The sequence below is a fragment of the Ischnura elegans genome, chromosome 8, assembly GCF_921293095.1.
Source record: "Ischnura elegans chromosome 8, ioIscEleg1.1, whole genome shotgun sequence".
Classification (NCBI taxonomy): Eukaryota; Metazoa; Arthropoda; class Insecta; order Odonata; family Coenagrionidae; genus Ischnura; species Ischnura elegans.
Genome location: NC_060253.1, coordinates 91,180,100 through 91,202,115, shown reverse-complemented (window position 1 = coordinate 91,202,115; position 22,016 = coordinate 91,180,100). Strand labels below are relative to the sequence as shown.

Sequence of the window (22,016 nt, the reverse complement as noted above, 5' to 3'; positions counted from 1 at the left end):
TTATTATAATTTAATCGTAGTGGGTATTATTTCATTGAATAAATATTTAGACCACTTTCGCTCCACTCAAACTTCATTCTTGCTGTTCGAAATGGCATCGTAGATAGCAGATGGTAGACGGATCACATTTTTTTCCGAAGTTCTGCGCTTCACTGCTCTGTTCCGCCTTCTTTGACTGTGTCAGTTGCTGAGTTCATTAGTTTCAAAGTCCTATGCGCTCGAAGACGTCCTCAGGTCAAGAATTTAAGGAAGGGTTTTTTCTCGGCGTACAAAAACATGGCTGAAATGTTATTACGTTTTTATTGTTCAAAATGCCTATTTTAATAATTATTATATTAAACTATTATAAATAATGCCTATTTTCACAGCGATGGAAATAAACATATCTAAAAAAATAGTTTATTTCTTCCGGAAAATATAAATCCATTTTACGATTCCTGGAAAATAATAGAAAAACACAAAGCAACCCCTGTATCAGAAACTTAGATGTTGTTTGCAAATAAAACTAAGGCTTTCAAATATATTTCGATTATTTTGGTTCTTTTGTCACCAGCTTTATGATTAGCGACTAACTCTATGATTTATTTATATCCTCAAGAAGGTCTGTACCACCCTCAAAACTATACTTTTTCCTTCCAGATACCAAATTATACGCCGGAGATAAAACACATAATTTGACCTCTTATCTCATTCACTGAACCCCTGCCATATATGATAAGAAGTTTATGGAGTTGGTTCATCTTTAGACCACGGGTAATGAAAATCGCTTGAAAGAGCACTTTACGGAGAGGATCCCGTTGATTTTCAAATTCTGAAGTATTATAATTTCCTATCAGCCCTGATAAAAAAAAATAATTTTATAAATATTAACATGTATCCTATATTCACTGACCGACATTAAGTAGATATCTACAAGAGTAAATTACTGATATATGAACCAACGTACCTGTACTCCATTCATTACGGCACTTTCGTCTCTTCACGGTGGTAAAACTTAATCAATAGAGGGACAACTTATGTGATCATTAGCTTGCAAACATGCCCTTAGACGCAGGAAATAATTTAAACTCAGGGGAAAGGATTCTTTGAACTAAAATGAAACTATGGACCAGAGTCCATTATCTTAAGAGCATCCGCAGTTTTCCATAAATTTACTAACCTCTAGTGACACAAATGAGTAATATCTAATTGTTCGGTAAATTTGGTGCAATTCATGCCTTAGTTGGACTCTCACCAAATGCGAGCCAAATATTGGCTAATGTGTTACCGCGAATGTTTTACGTGAAACTTCCAAGGCCAAAACTTCACAAGAGTAGGCTTTTTTACTATAAGTAAGAATGTGCTTTGCCCTGTAATATTAATCTCATTAGTGGAATTTCTCATCACTAATTGGCAGAAAAATAGCAGGACTTTAATTGAATGAAAGTAGATAAGAAAAGGGAAAGATGGGAGTAAGCTTCTTACAACTGCAACTCCGAGTGACAGCTAGCTATCGCCATAAAAACGGAATGGACTTATGGCTCGGCCAAATTTCTTTTTGGAGTTTTGTTAGCGAGTGCCATCACGTCTTCTAAGCTGTTGCGTCAGGCTCAAGCTTTGACGAAGACCGGAGTAGGATTACCAACCAATGCGCACTCAAATTGAAACTACCTCTGTATTTTTTTGTGATAAAAAATGGAAGCTGAATTCCTTGCGTCGAAAATCAGAGTCACTCATAAGTATGACGGGGGTTGTTGACTTCTCCCTAATACGTGGGTACCATGTCGTTATCAAGTAATAACAGCTATTTAGGTTATTAAATAAGTTTTTCGACGACTGAACCCTAGTCAATGCAGCATAATTTAATGCACTGAGTACCTGGAATAATGAGTTCCAACCATTTTTTAAAATGGTACTGTTATTAATCTATCCAAAAGTCATCAATACAAGAGGTAAGAAAATTTAATGGCTTTTACGAAACATTACGCTCTCACTTTTTAAAAATCATGTACATGGGTTCATAAAAATATTGTTATGGGCAAAGAAAGATTTTGTTACTCGCATGTATGCAATCCCATTTGAATTAAAGAAAATGAATCCAAGATGAAGTAAAATATCCGTTAAGGTTGTTAACAGCCGTATAAATAAGAATTTTTCCTGATCCCGAATAAAATAATCATTGTAAGGTAATACGGGTAGTATTTTTAATGATTGCGTTGTTCTTAAGGTGATGTCTGAATACCTCCATGGAGAGACCAAATAAAAAGCAGCATTTTAATATTTCCTGCAATCGTGGCAATGAATAACAATTAGATTTTTTGCTCAGTGTTTTTGGGTGTATTAAACTAGTCCGCGATGACAATTCAATAAATTATAGCCAACGTTTTTAATTGAAAAAAAGTCATTTTATTAGAACAACACCGATGCATCCTCACAAGGCGTTGCTCCATGCTCATTTAAACAACATTTCTGCATCAATTAAAAGGCTAAAAAGCATAATAAAAATTTTAACGTTTTTAGTGCATACAGTAATCAGGGAAAATAAAATTAAAAGCTATTATTATTATTAGGTTGAACTAAGTAGGTTTTGAACGGAGACTATCTACCTGCTGGAGAAATACTACCTAGAGTGAAAATTTATGCCCAGCTGATGATAGCTGAATAGGATACTTCTCATATTTCGTTCAATCTAACATATCGCCAGATTTCGGCTGAATTCAACAATAAAAAACATCTAAAAGCCATCCCTGGCAATCGTTCAACATATTTTTAGCTATATTCTCAATACGTCACGATGTCATTATTTCATAAGCCAATCAGAGGCGGATACAGATGGAGGGCTTAAGGGCCGCGCAACCCCTTGCGAGCCCACCCGTATTGCCAAACACTGCAGAACCACAATATTAACTTCTTTATATCATAAGATGGCATTGTTAAGTATGTGTGTGCAATAAATTTAATTAAAATTTTCTTAAACTCTGCATGTGACTTGATTATTTTTTATCAGGATAAAAGTAAAGGTAACTCAAGATATCTTCTGCGCTCCACCTCGAGTTTTTTCTGTATCCGTTACTGGCTGCAATTGACAAATTTTAATGCGATTATTATAACTCATTTGTTAATTATTTGAGAGTACGGGAAAGTGGGTAGAATAGCTTAGAAAGAAATTATTAATCTATTTTTTTCCACGCCACGTGCGAGTGAGCGTGACCCGGGTGAACGAATGGCACTGTTTGGGAATCAAAGCAAATATTCTGAGGTGACCGTTCCCGCTATCCTTCCTGGCGGTGCGGGAAAACAAGTCACTCCACCGCTGTCCCCCTAAAGCACTCATTTTGTATTAGTCTTGACTCAACCCACACTTGCGGATCCGTCCTTGCTGTCAATCATTTCCATCTCCTCTCAAAACTCGATGGTAATGCCTGTTTGCCTTTCGATGCGTCAATAGTGTTTATCCAACAAAGTGACTGATGGTGCAAATTTGGGAAAGGCTTCGCGGAAAAAGATTGCTTGATATTACGGTATTATGGAGGAGAATTGGTGATGATAATGAAGTTCTATCACTTCGAAGCGATGATCGCCTCGAAGTAATAGAACTCCATTGCTATCTTGCTAGTAGTTGCTATCTTTTGGTCGGTAGTTCACCGCAGCCTTGGCGATTCATACCTATTATATTTATATTCATTACCGTTATTTTCATTGTACTCGAAATTTGAACCGTCAGTAGCACCATCTAAATTAAAATAACAATTTGGATTGCAGTTACGTCGTATATATTTCCTTATAACCTAGTACGATGGCATGCCCCTTCTAATTAATTTTCCTAACTTAATAATATCTTAACGTAAAACTACTAAATGCTCACAATAAATTCCAAGTGTATTTTATTTACTTAAACCCCAGTCATAGAAAATTTTGTAGATTACCTTAACTTGTCCTTGAAAAAATGAGTTTGAACTACCCACAAAGTTTTCTTATGGAAATGAAGCGGCGATAACTTCTTTCAAATGACTGACTGCCATCATTGCCCTATATCCGGCGGCCTTGAGAGGTCTATGAAAGTTTACAACTTCAGAGCGACCTTGATGCATGATTGAATTCGAAAAACAGCGTTCAGATTCCCACTTCCAAGGGACAAAGATCATTTTCTGAATAAAAAAAGCACAGGTTTCTTTTTCACACATGATTTTTTTTAAACCTAACAATGAAATGCGTTTTGATGAAATTAAAAATCAACTTTGTTTATCTTATCCCGACCGATGTAGATATAAGCTGGAAGCTGTTGTAAATTATGATTATAGATCAGAGAATGATATCCACATAGATACATGATAGTTTTCAAGTTCACAGCCATCATAAACTATTTATTATCATTTCCATAGTAGCAACGAGCCCAGAGCTCCTAGTAGCCGATCCACCAACTATGCTTGGGGATATGCATGTTACTACAAAAGCAGGTAGCAGTTTCCGAGTTCCTTAATTGAACGAAGCTTCACTGATGAGGTAGATTTTTGCCATAAAAAGCTTAGAACGATGAAATAAAGGAATTCACCAAGACTGGGGAGTCTTTCCTCTCGATTAAATAGAGTATGCAAAAGGCCTATTAATTATCGATTGATTTGTTTTAAAATACATTTCTATTTCACTTAGCAATTTTCGCAAATATGTTCACTGATTCAATTCTATAATTTTCCATCATCAATAAAATGATCTTTCCTGAAAATTTCATTTAGGATATGAGTTATCGAGTCACTTAAAAAAAAATTAACTTTAGATTCGGTGATATATAAATTTTCCTCGAGAAATTGAAGGGTTAAAGCGAGGTTCTGAGTAGTGACCAAAACAATTTCTCGTGTAGCTCATACGCTCCATACATGAGCAAAGCTCATGAATGAATGCCTGGCGAGTCTAAATAATGCAAGAAAAGTATCCGTCCGTTGCTTATTGAGTAACCATCTTCCCGAGGGATAGGGCCTGTTATGCATCGAGAACCTCACTTAAATATATACAACAGTAATATACTCGTGATCTTCTATAAGAACTGTCCCCGAACCCTAGCATGGGGCATAGCGACAAAAAGAAGATGATATGTGATCAAATTAGGGTTCTATGATCGTTTAAAGCTCTTTTGGTCCAACCGATTACCCTATGATCTCCACAATGGACCCAACCGAGTGACAGTGGCTGTAGCTATCTCAGCTTCTGCAATCAATATGTTAAAGTCTCCTTGCTATTGAATATAAGTTCACATTCACACCCACCGAAGAATAAGATGATGATATATGTATAGCGACCTCAGAGTTAAAGAATTGTAGATGCGTTTCGGTGGTTAAGGCTGAGAGCCGCTTTGGACGACCGATGCCAGCTGTTTTTACTCCATACCGCAGTACACATATTGCTCAGTTACGGAAAAACTAGAGGATATATGAGCTTGCGGTATTATTTCATGTATTTAGGAGGCATGCATTCATTGAATTAAAGGAAATGCCTCTGTAGATTGTCTCAGATGAACGAGAAAACGCAAATAGTCTTAGGGTAACTATAACATGCCTTCAAATAGCTTATCGTCATTCAACAACAAGAAATCACTAACTCTTTTACAATGCCAAATTTAAGAATTAACGAGGGCTATTCAATGTCAACTCGTCCAGGCGATGGCGCTGAAGGTAATGTTAACTGAATTTGTCACACCTCTTCTATTCAATAGTTAATGAAAGCCTTAAGCCGTTTTGTTATACATTCAATCTTTCCGGAGTTATTTTCAAATTGATAACAGCCATTTTTAAATGGCATAGAAAGGAAAAATAAAAAAATTTCATGTCATATCCTCATGAAGACAAAGCATAAAACTGGCGAAAATGTTCATGGCTTTGAATTAAGATAGCATATTGTCGATTTTTTAGATTTTTACAAATTTTTAAATTTTGTGAAAATTTAATATTTTCAGGTCGACTTTCATTATTTCCATCGTTTTTACGCATTGAAATTGACACATGTATATCATTTCTTGAGTTGTAATAGTCATATTAAGTACACGGAAACAGACTTATGAAAGAAGTCCTCTCGGGATTTCCACCGGTTGATTTGATCGGTGGAAATCCCGAGAGGACTTCACTCAATTAATACGCCGGGAAAGAATCTCATCATATTTTAGACTTATGAAAGGTTTCTACTGGAAAGTAGTTCTGTCTAGGCAGTTTATTTCGATATGTATTCAGAAATGTGTGAAGTTTTATGGTTCCTATTCTGAAATAGTAATTCGGTCGTAATGTTGATTTAGCTAGATGAGGGTAGAGTTCACCTCAGACTAAGATAGTGATACTAACAGGGTAGAGAGGCCACACTGTTTCCCAGGGTCACCTCGAATTTCGAGGTTGGGGATGTTCGAAAGCTAAAACCGGGGTTTGAATCCGGAAACCTTTCATCAGCAGCCCTACGCTTTTACCGGTTACACTCATACCACCAGGCCACCACAATCCTCTCTTAATTTTCAATTTATGGTAGTAATTTTTATCCAACATGACACTTAATAAAAAGGTATCTATGATGTATTAGTATTTATCTATTCACTGTAAACACTCATGCCCTCACCCACAAGTTCAGGAAAATATTTCATCAGTCATTACGGCAATTTTTTTGTTTGGAAGTAGTTGAAGCTCGTACTGACTTTTTCGCATTAATCAAAGCGAGTCTCGTATCAACGTTTGAGTCTGAGCAGCGTCAGAAAAAACATACTTTTGTCCTTAACCTTTGTATTTCCACTATCAATGAGAGCAAACCGATGCAATATTGGTCACTCCTTCTGCAACCCGAGGAAGGAAGAGGTGGAGGTGTAATATCGCTCCCTGGGGTGGTTCATTTCGTCGCAAAATGACTCACCAACCATTATTAATTTCCCTGAGGCATCCTTATCTTCTCAGCATATCACTTATGACGCTACCAAAAGCGAATTGCCGTCGAATAGTCATTTCAAACACGTGCCAACCGGCACGTAAGTTTGACCGTCATGATGTCACAGCCCTGATGGCAATTTTTTAGGCAATTTTTGTGTGATCTATTCGACTTTCCGATATATTTTAATAAATTTTATGTAAGCATAAATGTTATGCTTGAAAAAAATAATGTCTTTCATTAATTATGCCAACTCAGTACAATGGTTACAGGTACAGATCTATGTGAAGAAAGGCCGCATTTTAGATAGGCAGTGCATACATTTCGACAAATGATTTTAATACGTAAATAGAATAAAAATAATAGGTATAATATTAGGTTCCATTCATCTGAATAATTCCTTGATACATGTAATAGATTATTAAAACAGATAATATATTGGTTGCAATATGTGTGAACTGATATCGTGGATGCTCATGCGAGTGCATAACTTTGCTATACATGAAAGGCAAACAAAATATGCATCCCACAATGGACAGTGCAACATAACTTGAGCTCTACATATATGTATGGAAAATATGGTCTTATATTTCTCATGTGCGTACAATACAATCAGCATAAGTGGAGGAATATTGCTCATAACGTACAAAATTGTGTATATCTCCTCACATACTGAATGGAAAAATAGGTTCGTTATAAGATTAACTTAAAACTTTGTATAGAAGCCTACTAATTCATAGATAAGTAAGTAATATTTCAATTAGGGAGGTAGAAACATTCGTGCTTTCTTCATATACTCTATCACTCCCGCGACACGACGGGTCATTTCTTTCGGTCTCTGAATGCGATTTCCCTCGAATTGATGTATTCAGGAACCTTTGCCCATTCAATGGTTTTATATTTCCATCCCCGCCATTGGGATTGCGTAGTACGCAGACGGTGAGCTATAACTAATACATCATATTTAAGATCAATCGATGGACTTACTAAGGACTTCTCTTTGTACTTTGACTGCTGATTAATCCCTACTATTTGAATCTATCTCTGATGCAATCTGTAATAGCATTGCGGTGACAACTTACAGAAGCATAGAGCGGAAGGAGGAAGCAAGATATAGGGAATAATATACGTCATTAACTGAACTAAGAATGCCATGATGTGGAGGTTATTACATATTTAAAAAATGGCCTTTTCCATCAGTTCTTCCTATTCCTAGATATCTCCATCCGAATTAATCGGTTACAAAACGAAAGGCTATCATCAATGTCATCCACGAGAAAATTAAAAACGACCGGGCTAACAAATAAAGAGCAATAATTTCATCCCCTTATCTTTCCCACACCCCTACGAATGAATTGTCTTTTCAGATTTATTAATTTTTTACCATGAAATGTACACATTTATTTATGACGTGCTGCGAATAAGAAATCTAACGCACACTACTGAGTTTTATTCGCCCTAAGTCCCCCTCCTTGCTTCATTCACCGAAGAGTGCGATTTCATAGGATTACCCAGATGCTTACGGAAATAAAATATGGGGGAACTGTCGAAGAAGGCTATTCGGGCTTCAAGCCGGGTGGTCTTATTCCATTCTGAAGAATGGAGAAAGGCCACAGGTAGAATGGACAGAGACCATACGGCTGGAAGCCCGAATAGCCTTTTTTTCACTATATTCGTCGGGAAAGCATCAGATCTAACTCGGGTAACTGTGCCAGCTGAAAGTCTAAATGCTATCACAAGGTTAACGATGCATTTATTTTTACCCGTTCTGCTTATTTTTACGTTAAAGCATTCAAACATCTAATTACAATTCTAGATGCATTGCTAATAGAATCATAAAAGGAAATTTTTGGCATTATGTATGACAGCAAGACAGACTGTTCCCATAACCTTAACATATAATATTAATAAGTATAGGTTGAGTAATGGCGGTGAATGGATATGGATGCATTTGAGACGTTATTGCATGCATATATGAGACGTGCAGGAAAAACTGAAATAACTAAATCTTAGAAGCAAGAAGATGTGTGAGGAGTAATGACCTAGTGTATTGCGTGAACGTTATGACTAATGTGCGGTTTAGGATGCGTAATTTCCTTCCGATTCACGAACAGGCAGTCCTAATATATTTTTTTCGAGAAAAAAAACCGCATTGAATTGTCGCCCATGTCGAGGTGCACGCGTGCGACCGTCACTTCCTCGTCAAACGTATCCCTGCGTGAAATGCGTATGTCCTGTGTAAATACGACCGAATTCATGGTAATCGTGGGTGTATCAGCCTATTGTCCTCGCGAATTTCAGTCCCTTCAATCTTCGCAGCACCATAAATATGCGCGAATCATCACAATATGCTTTTAAAGGAGATTCGGTCTAAAAAAAAATACCTGTTGGCGACGGCACACCGCAACATTATTTGCTCGAGGCGCTCATAAGAAACCGGTGCTTTAAAAATATTCCTGTTAACTCGGGAGGAATAGCAATGTCATTGACTAGTGCAACTTTTAAAGGTTCTGTAACAATTGCCTGAAAGCTTCCCAACCTTATTGCTGGAAGTCTGGATGCTATTTTATTGTTAGCAATGCAGTTATTTTTATCCGATCTAATTTTTTTCACGAACAAACATTCAAACATCTAATTAGCATTCTTGATGCATTTATCATAAAATCATCAAAGGAAGAGTTAGTCCTACTGATCCTTTGGCCTTATCATATACGCTAATTAAATGTAAGTTGACTGATGGCGATGGATGGATATGAACGCATTTGAGAAGCATTGTATATATGACAGCCAATAAAATTAGAAATACATAAATCTTAGAAGCAAGTAGATATTAGACCGCAAATGAACAGAGGTCATTGCCAATTGTAACTGGCATTTTTGCTGCATGAGGGAAGAGCTTCAATTGTGTCCTCTTGTATTCTTTGAACCCGATCCGTGTTATAAATATATATTTATTATACCTACAGTATGCAATTGTAGACCCAGCCTTCAATACTAAAGAAGAGGTGGCGTAAAACACATTCAGGGAAGGAATGTCGCACACTTTTTCCTGGAGCCACCATCTCGCGCTAAGAAGGTTTATGTTTGCGGGTCCACAGTCTTCAGCCGGATTTTGAACCCAGGACCCTTCGGTCAGATGACAACTGGTCCATCCGCTTGGCTCCTACGCTCCCCTTATGCAGCGTAGATGACGGAAAATAAATCCCCACCCGTCTGGCGGTATTAGGATACACGTGCGCGACCACAGCGCCACTCTACCGATACTCGGCGGAGCATTGACCCAAAGCATTTGCGGAGCTTCCTACGTCGGCTCGCCACCCACCAATCCCATACAATCTTATCTAGGGTGCTCGGTTATTATTTAGATGGGGCGACCTAATTCTTAGGTCACTTGAGCTGTTTGTGGTTGATCGTTGAAATAGGCTGAGCTTCGTTCTTTCCCCCTCTAACAGAACTGAACATTATATCGCCAAACAACGTGTACGACTCCTACACATCTATACCGTAATATTTATTTCATAAATTGCAATCAGTGTGCATATTTTAATATACCAATGATTAAAGTGTATACAACCATATTCCAAGCAATTATCTACTTCTACGTATGTCTGGTGCGTTTGTTGTAACAGATGATCAAACAGTCCAACTTTGACTAAGAGGAATGTCATTAAAACATGAAAATGATACCACTAAGTCAAACTTTTTACGGTAAATGTTGTAAGAATGCATTTCATGCCTTTTTACTCCTTTATCTATCATCCATTAATAAAACTGTGGATGAATGAGATGGATAGAATCATGTGTATTGCACCAGACGAATGGATCTCAAGTTATTTCTGGGTTCTTCAAATAAGTGATTTCATAAAAAGCTAAGAACAATTCAAACTAAATAAAGCCAAATGCTACAACAAAGTCTTCTACAATTCGCGAGAAGCAAGAAGTTAATTCAAAATATAATATTTGATATACTGGATAAGGGATATTTCCTTATTTATAAAGCCTTAATAAGTCTGCGGCACAATATGTATGATTGTAAATCTTCAAGATAAACTTTTATGAAAGAGGTCTTTCACTGAATAGGGGACTTTGGCCCTTGATTCTCTTCAAGTACCCATGATGGAATTTCCTCGAGATAGAGAGATTGGTTTCGTAGTAAAGGAAGAAGATATTATCGCTGCCATATAATCCAAAGTGCCTTTTCCGTAAACTTGTCACACCCACTTCCACTCATTTTCGGATTAGAATCCCGCGTCATTGGGCTTTTTCCCGGTATATATTCGTTTCGCTGTTGTTTGTTCTGTTTCCCGCGCTCCGACAGCTCGGTGAGTATATGACGGAAGAATGACTTTTTCCACACCGCGGCACAAAGCGTCCGTTTTTTATTGACATTAGCGATAGGTTGACACTAGTTATTACATATTAATGATGGAGGCTAGGTACGCACCATATCGCTTGGGTAAATATTTGTACGCATTTTCCTTCCGCCAGGATAGATGTAAAAAATGACTAAATTTATCTATGATTTTACGATCTTCACATTCTTTAAATGCATCATAATGTACTGGAATGTAAAATCAATCATTGATATCATTATTAGATCACCACGGTGAATGACGAAAATAATCAAATGTTTAGAAATCTTGCTATAAAAAATGAGCGACCTGTACAATGTAAATATTGTTGCAATTATGGTAACACTTCTCATGCTTCTTATGACTAAAAAAGTTATATAGCACGTTTTTATTATAAAAATGAGTAATGCTATTTGAATTATAAGATGAGGCACCAGCTGACAAGCAAATTATCGAGACATAGCTGTAAGTAAGAAATTCATTTTTCTATACTTCTGTAGTATATTATTTTATTGCATTGCTAAAGTTTAAAGAACAATTTTTTAAACAAATTTCAAATTTCTTATGAGAAAAAGTAGATTATTTTAGGTTAAGAATATTAGCTCAAGGCAAAAGGAATGGATTTCTAATTTCAAAATGCGACAAACTTTAAATAATGTGTACACCAAACACCCTTAAATATTCAAATTAATAGCATATAAATAAAGCTTTCAGATCCATAAAAATGAAAAGAGAACGGTAGAAACAGAGAGATTACTTATATTTAACTCAAATTGCCATCAAAATAATATCTTAAAATCTAAAATATCATCCATAAAAGACACTCTTAGAAATCCCCATTCATAACCAGCTTTTGTTTTCCTCCATCCCTTATATTGATGGGATTGGTCTATCACTGATAATGATTTTACAAGTGGTAATACTATAGTGCTCATGAATTCGAACATTTATTCTGATTTATACGGAAATGGATTTTTAAATCACCATTTACTAGGACAGGAAACGCTTTCGCAATAACCACCTGATTTTCAGTTTTCGTTGACTCCCTGTGCATGAATTTGAGGATCGTGGCGGTGATATGAAAGGGTACATTGCCGGGATTCGTGCTCGCATTGAAAATTGACCATTTTCGATGGGACTAAGCTGTTGACTTGAGGAGGAGCGGACTTTGGAGTAGCCCTGGACAGGGATTTTTCGAAACGAGGCGAGGGTTCGCCATGCTTTCGATAGGAGCTACCGATCACTCATGATTGACGCGGGATTTTCGAAGCGTCCTTTTTTCTTACCATGTCATCTGTGAACCATATGATCCAATGGAAGCATTATTCCCCCTTGAACAGCAACATATGTGCTAAAACTAAGTCAATTGCCTAAAAAGAGCTATATACACTGAGATTGTTATTTGAATTAATTCTGTGCCATTCTAATCATCAAATTATCAACGAATCATTAAATGAGAGTTAACTAGTTACGAGTAAATTAAAAATGAAGATAGGGATGAGACAAGAAAGATATTAGAGTTAATTATTATTTTTTATATTTAACTTTATCATGAATGAAAAAAGAGAGATGCAACTAATTTTTATAAGTTTAAGTATACGATTTTTTCTATGTCTGTGTGGACTGAAAGGACTAAAAAATAATTGTAATGCAAATAAAAACTTAATATTTTTAAAATCAGGAAAACCAAAAAATGAGTCAAATTTTGTTTTAATACTGAATGCATAAATGTAAATTTTGGAAATATGCGTTTTTAAATTTATCCTTGCGTATAAATAACCATTTAATTTTATTATGCGTATGAAGACATGCGCATTAAAATTATTTCATGTGCACATTGAGTTCGCTCGATTTTCGTAAAACATCGATGCATAATAATTAATCAATACATAAGCGTGATGTTGGGACTCGGCGTAGGCAGTCATGATCGACCCACCGGTCCGAAAACCTCAGTATTTCCGTATCCTCCGATAACCTCCGATTCCTCCAATTACCTCCTTTCCCATGCCTCGCCTCCAATTGAGGCCCGACCTCCGCCGGTAGTACAGCAGGCCTTCGGAGAAAGCGTTGAAATGACATTCGACGATTCAATCACCAAAGATCTGCCTCCGGTTCGAAGCACTGTTTAAATACGGAGGCTCTACTGAGGTCGCACGACGCTGGTGTGTCCGCCAAGTGATTCCCAGATGCAAAGGGAATATTCACGATCACGGGTGTGCACATGAGCGTGAAAATAAAGGAAGGCCGTGAATCATGATCTTTACGCATTGGTGACTACCACTATCAAGCCCACATATAGATGAGCGCGTACTATATTGAGGAGAGTGGACGGTAAACTGTATAGGAAGAAGTAAGCATGCATTCTATATATCAGTAAGCATCAAAGTGTTAAATTTCTGTCAACCTGTAATAATTGTTCAAATTTAAATGTTTCACGTGCTGAATGGCATAAAAAATAAGTACACACATCAAAGAAAAAATATCAAATCCCATAATTTTTCACGGGTAAATTAAACACCAATAAAAATATTTACGTCATAATACTTGAAGTTTCAAAGACAAAATCTGATTTCTCAGATGTGATGCCGAACAAACGATGAAAACTTTATGCAAAGGGAGCCTGTTTCGGCGGTCATCGTTCAAAGTACACGCTCGTAAATAGAAACAGTTTCATTCAGCTGATGCTCTCATATTCTATACGAAGCAGTTTGCCGAAATTTTGGCGACGCTACGCAGTATTTTTATCTCATACAATATCCCGGCCTCATCAAGGCCGTAAATGTACAATAAAGCGTTATCTCATTCAACAGTTCCACCTCCTCCTCATAAGAAGTTTCACAAAGTCAAGCCGACTGTAAACCGGCAAGCCACTCCGCACCATACTTAAAATTCTCTCTCAATTATAAAAGAAACAGCCACGTCATTTTCCGATGGATTGATTGCATCACCGTCCAAAGTACGCCCTAGAGGACGCTTTCAAATACAAGCAAAAAGTGACGATCATGCCATATTCGTGGTCATTATCGATTCTGAAAATCATCCTTGACGAAGCAGAAGATAATTCCGGTGAAATCTTGTCAGATGGATTGCTACGGAGAAGACCGGCAGACAGGGTCTTCTTTTTCGTTGAGGAAGAAAGGAAAGAGAAATAACTCATAGCCTGTATTTATTTAAAATCTGCATCAATCTTATCATGATCGCATTTTGGACGTCATTTGTTAACGTCGCAATAGGGAGCGGAAAAGTTTAAAGCTATTCCGCTGGGCTTCAAAACGTTAGGAGGTATTTTTGTTTGACTTGAACATAGCTCATCATAGTAAGCATGAAAAACTTGAAAATATAAGCTCAGATAGGTAGTGGTTACTGAAAAATCTGTTCCGTACGCCAGGGAACGTTTATAGAAAAAAGGAAATACGTCAATTTCTAACCTAAATGTACCTACCAATAGCTTTAGTTTAACGTTCCTCGCAAGGGAGGTACCTGTTAAAGTGTATTTTCTGATAAATAACTGAAATATTTATCATCTGTTATAAACAAACAATGCCACTTTAGGTACCTATAGGTAAACCGATTAATGTTTTCCTTTTTTCGTATTTTTTCTTTCGGAATTTAAATTTTTCGGAAGTATAATATACATATGTAGGTATATTAAAAGTATTAATTACGTACCTAGTAAGAGACAAATGTTAGCAGTCGCCAGTCATTATACTTTAGGAGGATTTTGCGCTCTGCATGAAGATTGCAAAAGTTGTGCATCTCTAATTTATTGAATTCTATTAAGCATTGCCAAAATGGTAATATTAGAAGGTAGGGAGTAAGAAGTCTAATGGAGCAAAAAACCTCCGCCCACAGTGATTTCCTAAAAATATGTCCAGCATATCCTGAAAAGAAGGTTATTCCACGGCATTGGGAAGCTAATGTCTCAGTCGGTGCGATGATTAATGAGCGTTGCGTCCGTCAACGCTCCAACCAGTGTCCCATCCAGCGCGGCGTCTCACGGTCGCGTCCCGAAATAAAAGTAATTTTTTTGGAGGAGTCCCAAGCGCATCTTGGAGTCCAGTCAGTCCATTCTGCAACACTTAAGAGTCACATGAAAGGCCATAGCCAATTTTCATCATCCAAAACCTTATTCTCTCTTCACTCGTTTAGTTTGTATCATCTATGGTGTCACACACTGGATTTTTACGATCGTTGTCATTTTCTATTACATGCGATCATCTGTGTCATTGAGCAAGTAAATCCTTAAAGTTATTTAGCTTATTCCACATAATTTTATCGTTTATTTTTGTAGGCTGCGAGATAATTATCATTTAGCCCAATATTTGATTAATCGTACGAAATAGAATGGGGATGAAACAATTTCTACCCAAAGAAACGTTAGGCTCTCTTCTTCTTTGAGTGGCGGGGCTCTACGCTAATTTTTCGCTGAAGCAGAAATTCACTCTACAGAACCGATTCCAGTATCCATTTATCATTTATCGAGACGAAACTATTCCGACATCCAAATCAGAATTGATGGAGTTCTTAATCATAATATGCATTTTCTTCTCGGAAAAAAATGCTTGTTGTAGTTAAAATATCGAGCATTTTTTGAGGCAATGTTATAACACAAATGAATGGCTAAATATTGCGAACAATTCTCCAAGAGACATTAATTTATGCTAGGAATTTTCATTCGTTGCCATATGATAGATATAATGGCATATCATCAATATTGAATGCGACAGTTTCATTTAATTTCATAGTAATGATGAGGATGGCGTTGGCATTACTGGTTGATCATGGTTACGAGGATAAATTCGCACATTCATGACAATGCATGTCATCATATTGCCATTTTCTTCTCAAGACCATCCTTTCCTGAGAGTTGTTATTTCATTCTGGCTTCATCACTGTGTCAATCTTGCCCCTCTACCTTATGACTCGTGAAAATATTTCTCAAGAAAAGGATGTTCCTCCATGTCACGATTACTGATTAAGGAATGATTAAATTCATACAACACAACGAATTTTTCTAACCCACGTACAATATTTTTTATCTCCTGATATACATATAAATTGGGCTAAGAATCCTCTAAAATAAGAACGACAGAATGTTGCAAACGACTTAAAAGACTTCTCATTTTTTATGTATGCATTATATTCAAATAGATTTTCTTGTGTCGCATTTAACATTTCCACGCCCTTCTAATGATGTGCTCTTAATTGTAGATATTAACAATACCTCACTCCAAAATATATACACTCGTGCAAAAACCAAACAAATAATTGTAATCATAAAATGAATCATGGTTTAATAAAACCAAATTCGTAAAACTATACTATGGGTAACTATTTACGTTCTTATTCAGATTTTTATTTTATCACTAGGCGCTGGACTACCCGACAGCAATATTATGAGGCGTTTTAATAGATAAAGAAAAGTACAATAACTATATGAAATTCCAGCAAGGAAACCTAGAATCTGTCCGTTGAAACTTGTTCTATTCATTCGTAGGCATAGAGCAGAACTACTACTGTAGTAAAACACATAGAGGCTGAAAAAGCTTATTGAGATACATACGTAAATAATAGTAGTAAAATACGTAATATTAAAGTAGTGCTTTCCGTTTCAAGAGCATGAATGGTACTGAAGATAGTGATGTTGAAGCAAGGTAAACCATGGTGAATCACCTGATTATGGCTCTAGTTTAAGAATTATACGTTTGCGAATACCTATATGGTAGTTAAAAGTTTAAGGTAATTAAAAGGCGTTACAGGGTGAAATTGCTTCATATAACTTCGTAAAATAACTTCTCAAAGATGCCGCATGGTGACAAATCAGTCGTGTGAATTAAGTGCGTGAAATTAAGGAAGTTATTTTATATAAATTATAAAGGAAGCAAGTTCAATAACTATAGGAAATTCCACCAAGGAAACCTAGAATCGGTAAGTTGAAACTTGTTCTATTCATTCGTAGGCAGAGAGCAAAACAACTACTGCAGTGAAACACATTGAGACTGAAAAATCTTAATGAGATATATAATGTAAATAATTTAGTAGATTCCGTTTCGATAGCCTGAATGGTTCTGTAGATAGTAATGTTTGACCAAGGGAAACCATAGTGAATGCTGGAATTAACGAAGCCTTACCATTTTATGCCAGTAATTTTGTGAATATAGCCTGCAAACAAATTTCACGCCTCTAATTTATTTGAAACATTTATATATGAACGATAAGTGGCAGATAAAGCCCATGATTTTTTTCAATCATCTGTACCATAGTTTGACACATGAAAATGTGTACGAGTATTCGAGCACCACAAAATTTAGGGTGAAATATAAGAGGGAAGATATAATACATGCGAGGGAGATACACCACATAATATTAGCAATGTGACCTAAGAAATGAATTGAAATATATAGAGTTATGTACTTAAATGAGCACCATGAACACCACACATGAGCTAAAACATCTTCAATTATGGGATTGGAAAAAACGTGTAAAACCGAGTAACTTCTGGACTAGGAAGTGGTAGATCCGATGTCAAATTTTTGAATTGAAGTAAATTAGATTTTCAGCCGTGTGAGTCATTTGCAATCAATAGTACGATAGTTTAAAAAGAGTTTCCTTCGTAAAGAATTTGAACGCCACCGCGCTACTCACATTTTCCTCTCAGGAATGAAGGACGCAGTTGCGGCCGTGGGTTTACTACCGCCATCTACCAACCGCACTTTCAATCAAATGAAGCGCGCGTAATCTCTGAGCGCGACACTACGGAAAAAAATTATTCAAAAATGAAATGTAATTTCCCAGATGTAGCAATATTTTTCAGCAGTTTCTTCCGATGTCAGGGCGACATGGTCATTTAAAAATAGTGTCGGTTGTTAAGTACACCAGCTTTTGAATCCTCTCTGGAATATTATGCGAAGGAAACTATTCCTACGGATGAGTATTATCAGGTAACTAGACAGCTACAGTACACTACACTAGCTGTTTTGTTCTATGTATACGAATGAAATGATCGAGTCTCGATTTGCCTCCTTGATACTTGTTTTTCCTTGATGGATTTCATGTCATAATGTGGAAACACCAGAACTAGCTAAAAGTCTTCAATATTAAATAAAACGAAAGCGTGTGAAAAACGACAACTTCTGGTTTAGGATGTTAAAACTCTGATATCGTATTTTAAGGTGATTTTTAAAAAATTGGATTTTTAGTCGTGCGATTCATCTGTAACCAGTCATAGGAGTATTACCTATCAATACACATATCGATGTCTAAGTTCTAACAGCATGTATCTCAAAATTTGGCCGGTCTGAGTTAATACTGCTAATACTGTATATAAAAATAAAATTAAAGCTAAAATCAACTCTTTGTTTGTAAATGCATGCTTCTTTTACTGTTTTATGTATTTTTGGTTCTCAATTTCGATTAAAATTATATACAATTAAAAAAATAAATCGTTATTTTGCTCTCCTGAAAAGTTGCCATTTTTGAGATACGTGTTGTTAGAACTTAGCCATCGATATATAAGGGAAGTCTGCTTGTCTGTCTGCTATGCGTTTCCATAGGCCTGCACTGATTGCGACCTAAGTTGGTACAAAAGTGCATCTTACGCTATCAAACCCCGTAGTGCTACTTTTGGTTCCATCTGACGCGTGCTTTGCATCGTTTTCTTAATATCGTTTGTAAAGTGACGTCATAAAACTTCTGCGGTTGTACATCCTGCCGGGTAGGTACCCCACTGTACACTACATTTCACTTTGTACTCATCATCTCAGTGCAAACCTATCTGCTGGGGTATGCCTTCGCACGAAGATTTTGGTCTACGCATGGTCAAAATCCGTGTGCGTATACGAAAATTGTTTTTCCCATTGTTTGCTGTTCAATATCTTGCGCTCACGGTGTCCTATTTCAATTTTGAGTTAACTGTGGAATATATAAGGGGGGTCGGAGTTATCACACATACATACATGTCACCATGCTTTGTTCATTTGCCTATAAATCCTGCCTTTTGACTATGAATTCAAAGTTCTGAGTTACCTACTTCTCTAGGTACTATTCTTCCCCAGCAACGCCTGGTGGCCTGCTAGTGTATGATAACCACAGAGGATTATATTCAACAAGGCCGTAACAAGAAACATTTTTCGGGGGTGTTCAGCTGCGGAGGGAGTACCTACATCTCGGGGAGAGCACATTTGGAGGGTATACCTACGCTTAACCCATTAAACCCAGTGTTGCTTCTAAGTAACATCAAAAATGTATAATTTTCAGTTCTCTCCAGGAAAGATTTATCAATGTGTTCTTTTGTTCTGTAAAGTTTAACTGTGAAATATATAGCTGCCACAATAATTATGATTGATTGTGAGTAGAAAATTTTCATATTTTTAAAATGTGTAAATGTCTTAAAATTTTATTTCTGCCAGAAGCAGCTCTGGGTTAGAAATGGTTAAAAGAGTACCGGCATTTCGATTGGGATGGGGAAATCCAATGATAGAAAATTACATTTCTGACACATGGTGTAGAGATGTTTAACGTAATTGTGCATTGAATGTTTATTACGTATTACCATTTATTGTATCATTTGGCCCTCACTACTACCACAGAAGAGTACTACTCGCTACTACTGTACAAATTGACCAATTTGGAGTATATCGGGGGTTAACACAGAGGTTAACTCAAATGTAGACATAAAGATTTAAAATACCCAAATAAACCATCAAATTTCCTGCCCGTTAAGAATACTCTAAACGAAAAATGTTTCAAATATACACCACAGCAAATACTGAAAAATCTTTTCAGTTAAAAAGCGAAACACATTCAAAAACCTTTTCAAAAGGATGTACTCACCCAGTCGCCATCCGTAGGAGTTTGTTTTTCCAACTGATTATTGCAATAAAAATCAAATAATAAAGTGTTAGTAGTTGGAAAAAATATTTCCTTCGAATTCTGCAATCTTAATTGAGAGGTTTCTTGATACTCGATGGCTTTTTTTTCAACAAAATGCTTCGCAATGGGTTTTCGTTTAGCTTGGATAATCGTCAGAGACTATTTATTCAATTATGACGTAGCGGTCAAGTAATCTATTAATATTCTGCAATCGTTCGAACTGCCAAATATATATTATTGCGAGATAAACCAGAATTTTTCAATTACAAGAGTCAAAACATCATTGCCCCTTAAATTCTTCACGCAATTAATGAAGCTATCAGAAGAAATACCGTATTCCTTACAGCCTTTGCGGAAGTTTACTTATCGATTTCAAACGCGAAATCAAATTATTAACTCGCCTAACTACTTTCCGGCTCACCGCAGAAATAATGACCGAGAGTTTTTTTTTCTAAAAGTCAGATTGTAGGTACTTACTAACTGTCCGTAGGTTTTTGATCACTGAAAACATTTTCTCGTCGATAGAGAACATATCACAGAAATCCTCCAAATTAGGTATTGCTGATATATTTGAAGGAAATGCGGACAACATTAAAGTTCTGAATAGTCAAACTGTCAATACGTTTTCAATAATTTAGAGTTTTAAAACACCTTCCGTATCCTCTTGATTTAACCTTAAATGATGTTTAAATGAAAGAAATTGAACACCAAACGCATGGAAATATAGAGGGCAGAAATGGAAAAAAGATGCATGTCCAACACATAATATAAGATAAGGATTCATCCAGACTGCACAATTTGTGGTAGGATACATAAACAAGATGAGTGAGTAAGTTTTGCAGCAATGTATAGTGCACGGTGGAAAACAAAGGAATTACGTAAAAACCTAATTAAGACATGAGTGAGCATGAAATTAGGTCAGAATATTGATTCTTTGAATTGTTGAAAACCGTTTTAGTCGAAAAAACAAAAAATACTATATCTACGAATTTTCAACGAGCATTTACAAATGCAAGCTCTGGAAGTTGCGAGGGAAAACTACTAATTAAAAATGTCATAAAAAATAGTTATGTTAGGGTGTACGCAGTGCATGAAAGTGTTTCAGGGGTAGAATAAAAAACTTATGTGTTTTAAGCGCGAAACTGTGCAGAAAAATTGCAAACACCATCGCCATGGAAAAGCTTAAGCTTGAATGCTAGTAGCGTAATTTATCAAAGAAAACAAAATTACATTAGCCTAATCTAAGTCGCACGATAACTATTCACAATTTTTTAGACGAAATATTGCAAATCAAGGAATGTAGCCAGTAAGCTTATAAAAAGGGAGGCAATGCATTGGATAAAACATGTCTGTTATGCCTGATAAAATCCAGTTAGAATCATACACACTCCCCTATATTCAAACAAAAAGTAGTCAGAAGACACTTGTTTATTCCAATGGTAATTTTTCCACGTGGTGTAAAATAATACTGGAATATCAATTTGACTACCCAAAATTATTCCTTTTTGAATGTTTTTTGAACAGGCTAAAATACATCCAATAGAAATTTCCAAGTTCACTGTCATATTGGAAATATCTACATGCTATCGTTAGTGCTAATTTTCGAAGAAGCCAAAAATTCATACCGAGATTGCGTTTGCATTTTAAGTCGAAAATTGCTGAAGATAGACTTCGTAGCTATATATTTCATACCATTTTTCTTCCAAATTATTATAGTTAGAAGTGTTGCTATAAAAAAGATCACCTAATAATGGCGATTAATCGTCAGTCATATCACTATATGTGCTACAAGGAAATATTTACAGCGAAGAATGATGGCTGAAATCAAAACCAGGACGATTATCCAAGCAAGTGGTTCAAACTATGTGACTACTACCTGGCGAAGGGAAAGGGAATGATGGAATATGCCTTCGAATATCCAGA

The 22,016-nt window shown here is 36.3% G+C and overlaps 1 protein-coding gene across 4 annotated transcripts in view; it reads right to left on the bottom strand.

Annotated features, from left to right (window-relative positions):
• Positions 1-22,016, bottom strand: part of LOC124164511 (solute carrier family 2, facilitated glucose transporter member 1-like) — a 183,993-nt gene that overhangs the window by 108,642 nt on the left and 53,335 nt on the right. For 2 of the 4 annotated variants that reach the window (XM_046541853.1, XM_046541854.1), the window contains one exon: positions 20,055-20,087. The exons of the other annotated variants lie outside the window; for them this stretch is intronic. In XM_046541853.1, coding sequence (XP_046397809.1) covers positions 20,055-20,087 — 33 coding nt within the window. The remainder of the gene's footprint in view (positions 1-20,054; positions 20,088-22,016) is intronic. 4 annotated transcript variants of the gene reach the window in all.